The 12,411-nt window shown below is 36.4% G+C and overlaps 1 protein-coding gene across 1 annotated transcript in view; it reads right to left on the minus strand.

Annotated features, from left to right (window-relative positions):
* LOC138152210 (disintegrin and metalloproteinase domain-containing protein 32-like) overlaps positions 1-12,411 on the minus strand; it is a 140,865-nt gene that overhangs the window by 20,347 nt on the left and 108,107 nt on the right. Inside the window, exon 14 of the mRNA XM_069075980.1 lies at positions 9,020-9,215. Within this exon, the coding sequence (XP_068932081.1) occupies positions 9,020-9,215 (196 nt within the window). The remainder of the gene's footprint in view (positions 1-9,019; positions 9,216-12,411) is intronic.

Consider the following 12,411-nt stretch of genomic DNA (forward strand, 5'->3'; position numbering starts at 1 on the left):
GATCCCCAAAGGAAAACTCCTAGGAACATTGTAGCCAAACTCCAGAGTTTCCAGGTCAAAGAGGAAATATTGCAAACAACCTTTGAGTATTGTGGAAACACAATCAGGACAACACAAGATCTAGCAGGTTCTACATTATGGGATCAAAGGGCTTGGAATATGATGCTCCAGAGATCAAAAGAGCTAGGATTAAAACCAAGAATCACCTACCCAGCAAAACTGAATAGAATACTTCAAGGGAAAATGTGGACATTCAATGAAATAGAGGACTTTGAAGAATTCTTGATGAAAAGACCAGAGGTGAATAGAAAATTTGATTTTCAAATACAAGACTCAAGAGAAGCATGAAAAGGCAAACAGGAAAGACAAATCATAAGGGACTTATTAAAGCGAAACTGGAAAGATGATATTGTAACTCAAGAGATCTCGGTATTATGGAAGTTGGAGGGAATACACACACATATGAATAGATGATACATAAAAAAATAAAAATAAGGGTTGAGAGAGGAGAGAAGAATATATTGGGAGGAAAAAAGGAGAGAAAGAATGGGGTAAATTATCTCACATAAAAGAAGCAAGATGAAAGCCATGACCAAAATAAGAAATAGAAATATAGAAATCATCCTCCAGGAAGTTCTCAAAGAAAACTGCCCTGAGGTTTTAGTACCAGAGGGCAAAATAGAGGTTGAAAGAATCCATCGATCACCTCCTGAAAAAGATCCCAAAAAGAAAACTCCTAGGAATATTATATCCAGGTTCCAGAATTCCCAGATTAAGGAGAGAATATTACAAGCAGCCAGGAAGAAACAATTTGAATATTGTGGAAACACAATCAGGATAACCCAGGATCTGGCAGCTTCTACACTGAGGGATCGAAGGGTTTGGAATATGATATTCTGGAGGTCAAAGGAGATGGGATTAAAACCAAGAGTCACCTACCCAGCAAAACTGAGTATCATGTATCAGGGGAAAATATGGTTATTCAGTGGAATGGAGGACTTTCAAGCATTCTTGCTGAAAAAACCAGTGCTGAATAGAAAACTTGACATTCAGATACAAGAAGCAAGAGATGCATGAGAAGGTAAACAGGGAAAAGAAGTCATAAGGAACTTATCAAAGTTGAACTATTTACATTTCTACATGGAAAAACAATAATTGTAACTTATGAAACTTTTCTCAGTAGTTGAAGGGATTAGAAATATATATGTCTATATATGAGTGTATATGGGCATACAAATACATATGTGAATGTGTGTATATATGTTTACAGGTATACATAGATAGAGGGCACAGGACCAATTTAACAGGAAGGGATGATACTTAAAAGGTGAAATTAAGAGGTGAGAGGAATATAATGAGAGGAAATGGGGAGAGACAGATTGGGGTAAACTATCTCATACAGAAGAGGCAAGGGAAAATGGTTACAATGGAGGGGAAGAATAGGAAGGCAAAAGGGAATGGGTCAACCTTATTCCCATTGAATTTGGCTTGAGGAGGGAGTGAAATACAAACTAAATAGGGTATCTCACCCTCCAGGAAAGTAGGGAGGGAAGGGGATGAAAGAGGGGATGATAGAAGGGAGAGCAGGTTGGGGGGGGGGAAAGTTGGAAGCACCCACTTTTGAAAAGGGATGGGATCAAAGTAGAGAATAGAACAAGTAGGAGGTGGGATAGGAGGGAGGGAAATATAGTCAGTCTTTTACAATATATTTACTATGTTATTGTTTTGCATTAGCCACACATGTACAACCTATACTGAACTGCTTATCTTCCCAGTAAGGGTGGGTGACAAGGAAGGAAAGGAATGAATCTGGAATTGAAAGTTTTAAAATCAAATATTCAAATATATATGTATATATATGCGTGTTTGTGTGTATACATACTATTATTAATACCATCTTACATGTAATTGGGAAATAAGATATACAGGCACTGAGGCATAGAGACCCACTGGAAAAGTTGAAAGGGGTATGGGAGAAAATATGGGAGAGAGCAGATTGGAGGAGGGACTGCTCTTTTGGGGCAGTGGGTAGGGGTAAAACAGGGAGAAAATTTGTAACTCAAAATCTGGCGGAAACGAAACATGTAAATCAGAAGTTAATAAAGCATTAAAAAAAAGAAGCAAGAAAAAACTTTTACAATGAAAGGGAAGAGGGGGGAGGTGATAGGGAATGAGTGAACCTTACTTTCATCAGATTTGGCTTAAGGAGGGAATAACATACACACTCAATTGAGTATCTTACCCTACAGAGAAGGAGGGTGAGGAAGGGGATAAAAGAGTGAGGGATGATAGAAGGGAGGGTAGATTGGGCAAGAAGTTAGTCAGAAGCAAGCACTTTTGGAATGGGACAGGGTCAAAGGAGAAAAGAATAAATGGGGGGTGGAATAGGATGGAGGAAAATATAGTCTTTCACAACATAACTATTATGGAAGTATTTTGCATAACTACAAATGTATAACCTATATTGAATTGCTTGCCTTCTCAATGAGAGTGGGTGGGGAGGGAAGAAGGGAGAGAATTTGGAATGCAAAGTTTTAAAAACATGTTCAAATTATTTTTACATGCAATGGAGAAATAAGATATACCGGAAATGGGATATAGAACTCTATTTTGCCCTATAAGAAAGTAGGGGGGAAAGGGATGGAGGTGATAGAAGAGAGGACAGACTGGGGAAGAGGGTAATCAGAACGCATGCCATCTCAGGGAGGGGGGTAGGGGAGAGATGGGGGGAAAATTGGGAACTCAAAATCTTGTGGAAATGAATATTGAAAAGCAAAATTAAATTAATTAATAAAAACTGAACATGTACTAGGGCATAAAAACCTCACAATCTGATGCAGAAAGGTAAAAATATTAAATGCATCCTTTTCAGATCAGGATGCAATAAAAATACATGTAATAAAGGACCACAGAATGATAGACTAAAAATTATTTGGAAACTAAATAACCTAATCCTAAAGGATGGGGGCAGCTAGGAGGAACAGTGAATAGATCACTGGCCCTGGAGTCAGGAGGACCTGAGCTCAAATACAGCCTTAGACACTTAACACAAAAAACTAGCCATGTGACCTTGGGCAAGTCACTTAAACCCAATTGCCCTACCTTCCCCCTCCAAAAAAAGCAAAAATCGAACAAAGAAAAAAAGAATGAGTGGGTCAAACAACAAATCATAGAAACAATAATTAACTTAATCTAAGAGAATGACATTAATGAGAATATACCTAAACTTACAGGATGCAGTGAAAGCAGTTCTTAGGGGAAATTTCATATCTATAAATGATTACATGAATAAAATAGAAGAAGAAGAGATCAATGAATTGGGCATGCAACTTAAAAAACTAGGAGAAGAGCAAAACAAAAATCCCCAATTAAATGCCAAATTATAGATTCTGAAAATCAAAGAAGAGATTAATAAAAAATGAAATTTAGAATAAATCTAAAAGCTGGTTTTATGAAAAGAAAAATAAAATAGATAAAGTTTTGGTTAATTTGATCTAAAAAAAGAAAGAGGAAAACCAAATTACCAGTATCAAAAATGAAAAGGATGAATTCATTACCAATGAAGAGAAAATTAAAACAATAATTAGGAGCTATTTTGCCCAATGATATGCCAATAACTCTAACAATCTTAGTGAAATAGATGAATATTTATCATAAATTGCTCTGATTCAGAGAAGAGGAAATAAAATAGTTAAATAAATTCATTTCAAAAAAAGAAATTGAACAAGCCATCAATGAACTCTCTAAGGAAAAAAACCCATGACCTGATGGATTTGTAGATGAATTCTACCGAACATTTAAAGAACAATTAATTCCAATACTATATAAATTATTTGGAAAATAGGCAAAGAAGTCTCACCAAATTATTTTTGTGATACAGTTATGGTGCTGTTATTTACATCAGGAAGAGTCAAAAGGGTGAAAGAAAATTATAGACAAATTTCCTTAATGACTATAGATGCAAAAATCTTTAATAAAATATTAGCCAAGAGATTACCACAGTTTATCACAAGAATAATACACCATGACCAGATGGGATTTACACCAGGAATGCAAGGCTGGTTCAATATTAGGAAAACTATAAGTACAATTGACCACATTGATAACAAAATTAACAGAAATCATATGATTATCTCAATAGATGCACAAAAAAGTTTTTGGCAAAATACAACTAAATAAATTCCTATGAAAAAGACTAGAGAGCATAGGAATAAATGGAGTTTTCCTTAAAATGCTAAGAAGCATCTATCTAAAACCATCAGCAAGCATTATATGCAATGGGGATAAGCTAGAAGCATTTCCAATATGATCAGGGGGTTTCACCTGGACAAGGATATCTATTGTCACCACTGCTATTCAGTATTGTACTAGAAATTATAGCATTAGCAATAAGAGAAGAAAAAGAAATGGAAGGAATTAGAATAGGCAATGAAGAAATAAAGCTATCATTCTTTGAAGATGATAGAATGGTATACTTAGAGAAGTCTAGAGAATAAACTAAAAAAATACTTGAAATAATTAACAACTTTAGTAAAGCTGCAGGATATAAAATAAACCCATATAAATCATCGCCATTTCTATATATCCCAAACAAAACCCAACAGCAAGAGATAGAAAGAGAAATTCTATTCAAATTAACTGTAGACAATATAAAATATTTTGGAGTCTACATGCCAAGACAAACCCAGGAACTATATGAACACAATTACAAAACACTTTACATACAAATAAAGTCAGGTCTAAATAATTGGAAAAATATCAGTTGCTTATGGGTAGGTTGGGCTAACAAAAATGATGATTCTACCTAAATTAATTTACTTATTTAGTACCATACCAATCAAACTATGAAAAATTATTTTATGAAACTAGAAAAAAACAATCATTAAATTCATCTGGAAGAACAAAAAATCTAGAATATCAAGGGAACTAATGAAAAGAAATGTAAGAGAATGTGGCCTAGCCACACGAGATCTTAAATTGTATTATAAAGCAGCAATCATCAAAACTACTTGGTACTGGCTAAGAAATAGAAAAGTGGATCAGTAAAATAGGTTAGGTACACAAGACACAATAGTCAATGGCTATAGTAATTTACTTTTTGATAAACTCAAAAATTCCATCTCCTGGGATAAGAACTCACTTTTTGACAAAAACTTCTGGGAAAACTGGAAATTAGTATAGCAGAAACTAGGCATAGACCAACATCTTATACCTTATACCAAGATAAAGTCAAAATGGATATATGATTTAGACATTAAGGGTGATATCATAAGCAAATTAGGAGAGCAAGAAATAGTTTACCTGTCAGATCTATGGAGAAGGGAAGAATTTATGAACAGATAAGAGATAGAGAACATTATGAAATGCAAAATGGATGATTCTGATTGCATTAAATTAAAGTTTTCCACAAACAAAACCAATGCAACCAAGATTAGAAGGGAAGCAGAAAGTTGGGAAACAATTTTTACAGCCAGTGACTCTGATAAAGGCTTTGTTTCTAAAATATATAGAGAACTGAGTCAAATTTATAAGACTAGAAGTCATTCTCCAATTGATAAATGGTCAAAGGATATGAACAAGCAGTTTTCAGAGGAAGAAATTAAAACTTTCTATAGTCATATGAAAAAATTGATTAGAAAAATGCAAATTAAAACAACTCTGAGGTAACACATTACACCTATCATATTGGCTAACATGACAAAACAGGAAAATGATTAATGCTGGAGAAGATGTGGGAAAATTGGAACACTGATGCATTGTTGGTGGAGTTGTGCAATCATTCTGAAACCATTCAACCATTTTGGAGAGCAATTTCAACCTATGCCTAAAGGTCTACAAAAAAAGTCCATACCCTTTGATCCAACAATACCATTTCTAGATCTGTATCTCAAAAAGATCATAAAAATGGGGGAAAGGATCCATTTATAGTAGTTCTTTTGTGGTGGCCAAGAATTGGAAATTGAGGAGATTCCCATGAACTGGGGAATAGCTGAACAAGTCATATATGAATGTAATGGAATACTATTATTCCTTAAGAAATAATGAGACCAGAAAAACCTGGAAAGTCTTGTATAAACCAATATTGAATGAAGTAAGCAGAACCAGGACATTTTGCACAGTAACAGCAACATTGTGCAATGAACTTTGATAGACTTATCTTTTCTCAGCAATGCAATGGTCTAAGACTATTTCAAAAGACTCATGATGGAAAATGCTATCCTCGGGGCGGCCAGGTAGCACAGCAAGTAAGAGCACCGGCTCCAGTGTCAGACTGACCTGGGGATCGAATCGGGCTCAGATACTTAGCACCCACCCAGAAACACCTGGCCGTGTAACCATGAGCAAGTTACTTAACCCCAATTGCTTAGGGGCGGCCAGGTGGCTCAGCGAGTAAGAGCACCGGCTCCAGTGTCAGGATGACTTGGGGATCAAATCCAGGCTCAGATACTCAGCACCACACCCAGAAATAACTTCAGCAAGTTACTTAACCCCGATTGCTTAATAAAAAAAAAAAAGAGAGAAAAAAAGAAAATGCTATCCACATCCAGAAAAAAACTATGGAGTCTGAATGCAGATCAAAATATACTATTTTTCCCCCCTCCCCAACTTTTTCATGTGTTTTTCTTCTTTTTCCCTTTGGTTCTAATTTTTCTTTACAACAAGACTAATATGGAAATGTTTAATATGATTATATATGTATGGCCTATATCAGATTGCATGTCATCTTGGGGAGGGAGGATAAGGATGGAGAGAAAATTTAAAACTCAAAATCTGATGAAAGTGAATGTTGAAAACTAAAACTAACTAAATAATTCTTTTAAATAAATCAAAAACATCCCTAGACCGGATATTACAAAATAACTAAATTATATCTGAATTCCAAGGTCTTATAAGACCTTGGTCTTATAGAGTCTAGTGGTCTTGAGACCACCATGACAGTTTCCCCTTAAGAGAGGCCATAACTTATATAATTCATGTATTCATTATTAGAGGGAACTGAGGGGATCTGCAGAGCAAGTGGTTAATTGTGTGAATTGAGTGTACCACACTGACTCCATCTTGTGACTCAACTCTGGAGCTAGCTTAGTTCCCTTTCTATTCAATGATGGGTCTATTTTAATTTCTGCCTCTTGAGAAAACTTTAGTTAATTGTGGAAATTGGGAGAAAACCTTAATGCATCGTTTGGACCTAGTCCAATGTGGCTGAGACCATCTCTATCTGCTGTTTAGAGACCCTTAATCAAAGATATAGGTTATACTGACAAAAAATCCAGTCAGATCCAAAGATTTATACAAAGAGTTTTCTCACAATTTTACATTTCAAGCAACCCATATGTCTTATCTGAAAACCGGCCCCCGAGTGATCAGTTATTGTTTCCATATTCCATATTCACAGGCACTTGGGGGAGTGGGGCATCACTTTTTCTGAATTCAAGGAATTTCCCCTCCTAGCTTGAAAAGTTCCTAATCTTTCCTCCAATTAGAAATTGGATTACCTAATGTTGTATTGTTTTCTTTTAATTAATTGGAATCATTTGATTAATTGTTTTTAAGTATAAAAGTCTTCTCCCCCTGTATTCAGGGTCCAGACCTAAGGTAAGGAGATCTGGTGCCAATCTGTTAGGCAATTAACATCCTTTTCTTAATAAATCAATGTGCTCAGAAGAACAAACCTTTGTTTCTTCAGTCATTTCATCTTTTACTCACCATATAAGACTGATGGCTTTCAGGGCTTTGAGGGAGCCTGTAAGCTAACAGAATATGGGGGAAAGGTGACAATAATATTTTTGAAGGTTACTATACCTATGTCCCCCAAATAATATTTTGTCTACCACCAACTTGTTTTTCCTCTCTGATAATAAATCCCCCAAATAATACTTTTTCCCTGATCCCTGATACACAATTCAGCTAGCTCCAGGGAGACCACCCAAAATTATAGTATATAAACCTCACTCTCTGAAGAACACTTTACCTACCCTCTTCTCCAGCAGGTGCACCCCCTCCCACTGGGGCAAACCCTCCTCTCCAGCAGAACAACATCTTACTACTGGAGCACCCTTCCCCTCTAATAGGTTCATACCTTCCCTTCCAGCAGGAACAGCACTTCCTAGTGGAGTACCCCTTTCTGCCTAATGCAGCATTACCCTTATGTGAGTTACACTGTGATAATGTGTATACTTGAGGCACCTTTTTCCTTTCTTCCCTCCCCCCTCTTTCCCAATGCTTGAAATAAAGCTTTCCACTGAACTGGCTATTGTTTTAAATTTTATTCTCAGCACCTGAACTCATTAAGGAGTTGTTTTCCCCATGTGTCTGGCTGGCCTACAGGCCTTTCCTCTGACATAAACTGTGTATCCAGAGAAGGACATAACCTACTGAAAACTGCACCTCCACTAGGGGAGTATTACACTCTGAACCCAATTGTAGAAAGCCAGGGTCAACAGGGAAACCCTATATCCTCCCAGGAGGAACTCCCTTATGCCAGGAGACTAGCACAAAACACAAAGTCAACCTTGGGATGACTAAGATTTCTTAAAATTTTACAAACTAAGGAAGAGCCAGTGCCAGGACAAGTCATTAACGTCTATGATAGTACCATCATCCTAGCCAAGTCTGGATCTACATCTCTGGTATAAACTCCACTGGTCACATAATTCACCTTGGATTCTTCCCTAAAGAGTATGTCCCTTCAAGCTGCATTTCATTACACCTTATAGACCCTTCAAATATAGAATCAAGAAACTGGATGACTATCTGTATCACTTATCCCTAAAACTGCTAATATCATTTCTATCATTTGTAGTGGGATATCTACTGAAATTGTAGTTTGAGTCATTTTATAGGTGAGAGACTAGAACTTAAAAAGCAAGTTAGAATGGCTAACTTTGTTTTCACTATGAAAGGCTATCTATTATTTAATGATAATTTTTTAAAAAAATATAGTACAATTTTCAAGTTAAGTTCCTCTTTTAACTTAGAATTTTGATGACAGTAACCAAAGTATATACAGATATCCTACCTTTTCCAAATAGACGCTGACATTTTGTATTAGGATTCTGGCATATTCCATCATAACATATACTCCCAGATTTAGTACACGGACTTCCATTCCTTGCCTTTAAATCATGTGGGCATACTGGAGAGGTGCCATTACATAGCTCAGGTAAATCACATAATGCATCATATGAAGGTCTACATAAACCTCCTCGATTATACTAGTAGATCATATAAGTAGAATAGGAAAAAATAAGAAAATTACTCTGTTAATGTAGATAAACTTACAAAATTTTCTACTTCAAAACTTTGTAATTTCTTTTTGTAATTTGGTAATAATGACACTTTTCCCTTTAGGCAAATGAGCTAAAATTTATAAACATTCCCAATGAATGTTTCAAACCACACCTTGAAAACTAGTTGTTTTCAGAATTAAGTTTTGAGATTGAAAGGGCAAGGAAATACAAAGCAACAGAAGAGGAAAATACAGGAAGTCAAAACAAGGCAAGAGTTATGATTTCTTCTCTCACCTCCAAAATATAAATATTTTCTAATGGTCTATTTTTAGCACTCTTTTCTTCCTTCTATATATTTTCTTTCAGTGATCTCATTCACCTGCCATGGTTTCAACTACTACCTTTTCTGCAGAGTACTCCCAAATCTACCTCTTTAATACTGGTCTCTTTAGAACTTCATTCATTCTCTCAAATATCTATTAGACCTCTCTACCTAATATGAAATTTTACCTACAGTTCATTCCATTCCCTCAAAAACCTGCTTCACGTCTTTATTAGCTAAGTCAATGATACCACCATTCTTCTAAGCCATCTGTGTTTGTAATCTCAGATAAATCATTTTTTGTTCCTCCCTCTCCTCCCTAATGGATTAGATTACACATCTAATCAATCAGTCACCAAGTACTGTCAATTTTATTGCCAAAATATCCCTTGCATCAAACCCTGTTCCCCTCACTTAGCATTCCCACTGCTACAACTATAATTTAGGCCTTTGTTACTACCCATCTGAATTACTGAAATAGTATTCTTAAAATTTTCCTTAATTCCTATTGTTTACACCCTCCAATTTGTCATATATACCACTACCTAGGGCACAGGTATGGTTTTATTACTCCAGAAATTGGAAACCTCCTATTGTCTTCAATAAAAGTGTATCAGACAAGCAAGCAAATCTCATTAAGTTAAGCTCCAACTTACTCTTACAACCTTCTCTTATTCTATTGTTTCTCAGTCAAATTCTAATCACCAGACTGCATACATGACTAATGCTTTCACACTTCTATGGTCTTGTTCAAATTGGTCTTTATACCTATAACCTTGCCCCACCCTACATCTTCACCCACTGACATTTTATTCATCCTTCAAAGCTCCACAGAAATGGTACTACCTCCTTCCTTCTTTGTACCTCCTCCTTTTGAGGCCCAAAGTTGTCATTAGCATGAACCATTGAACACATTAAAGTGAGATACCATGTGGACACACTCTGAAATAGCAATATTCCACATTCCATTTAAGATTTTGGAGAAAATTAATTCTCCAAGTCTTAATAACTTCATATAATGATTCTTCTGTTCAACTATGGGCCCTATTGAGATAAGATAGCTTCAGTTAATTGTGGAATCAATCACCATGGTTGTGAAACTTTGTCTAGTATGGAACAGCATGGCAGTTGAAGTAAATGAGGTATACAGTGGGAACATTTCAGGCATGGACTTTGGCAAGCTCTGAGTAGTGTTAGAACGAGGGAATAAGAAATTCAAATTTAGAGGATAATGAACTGGTTCACTAATGGGTTATGATTTGGAATAGAGTGAATTAAATCCAGGAGTGATGTATAGTCTGGGAATAAACTGAGGTATGGAAGGATAAGAGGATATATTGAGAATGAAGAATGTGTTTAGAAAGAATAAATTATAGGAAAAGCTGAAATAATAGGCTATGATCAGAAATAAAGCAATTTCAGAATTTTTTATCTTGAAAGTAAAATACTTGTGGGCAATGTAAACATCAAGGATGTGAGCATCCTTGGATATGCCTATGGTGGAATGGGACAGTGGAGTAGATTGAGGAACTGGGAGATTGAGGTGTTTCAGGTCATATCAACATGAACATTAAAGTTCCCTGGTATAAAGGCCATAGTTAAAAGTTCTGAGAAAGACTGTGAGACAGGTACCAAACTCCTTAAGAAAGGAGGGGAATGACTGAAAGATCCTACCAGAGTCTGAATTCAGTAATAAACTTGGATACAGTTAACTTCAAAGGTGGAGAACTTTAGTAGCAATTCATCAGTAGCCTACCGGGTATTCTAAACTAGCTATACCAAAAGAAGACCTGAGTGATGTGGTAGATGGAATTACTGCAAAGTAAGGAGTATTCTGACTCCCCTTCAGTATCAGTGTGTCAGGAGGATGAGGAGATGAAATCTGTACTGAACAGGTTTGAGAGAAGCCAGCTCTCAGAAGATAAAAGATACATGAGAGGAAGAGGTCCAAAAATGAAAGAAAGTTTATCGTGGAACATGAGGTCCAGAGAACGTGGTAGAAAGGGTAGGCAGAACTGGTGTGGGACATTGCAGAGGTAGAGTTGAAATGGAATGAGAGGAGAAAATGGATTGCAGAGGTTGGAGAGAAGATGGTTTATTCTTAGGTATCCAAGGATTCAGTATCACTAGGATTAGGAGAATAAGATAGGGAAAGGGGAGTTAGTTTTTGTCTGTTTTATGGTTGTGTCATGGGCAATGAATATTTCTCTGGTTGTTGAGATCTATCTTTATTTGTATGAAGAGCATTTTGTAACTGTATTAATATAGATCCTGTGTGTAATTTAGCAGGTAGATTCCCAAATATGTTATACTGTCTGTTGTTGTTTTAAATGGATTTCTCTTTCTAACTCTTTCTTGTAGATGTTACTAATATATAGAAATGCTGATAATTTGTGTAGGTTTATCTTATATCCTGAAATTTTGCTAAAGTTGTTCATTGTTTCTTAGTTGACTCTCTAGGGTTCTCTAATGCTAGAGACAATCATATAGTTTACAAAGGCCGATAGTTTTGTTTCCTCATTGCCTTTGTGCATTCCTTCAGTTTATTTTCTTGCCTTATTGCTAAAGCGAACATATCTAGTTGTAATGGCAATGGTAACTTGAAGATCTTCTCTGCCCCTTTATAAGCCTAAGGGAATTTGAAGACCTTCCATGATTTGAAGATTTGCCCTGCCCCCTAATAGGTTGAATGTAATCACCTGGAGCCTGTGGTGGGAGGAGTGGAGCAGAGGGGTTCGACCTCCCCCATCCCCCGGTAACGGTCGCTGCTGAGTTTAAATGAGCCGGGGCTGGGCCGGGCCGGAGCCGCTACGGGGGGGCCTGAGGCGCGACGGAGAGCGGGCCTGAGCCTTGAGAATG

This window comes from Petaurus breviceps, unplaced genomic scaffold (assembly GCF_028583685.1).
Source record: "Petaurus breviceps papuanus isolate PSGF00001 unplaced genomic scaffold, PetGlider_PUasm1.0 90919, whole genome shotgun sequence".
NCBI classification, from domain to species: Eukaryota; Metazoa; Chordata; class Mammalia; order Diprotodontia; family Petauridae; genus Petaurus; species Petaurus breviceps.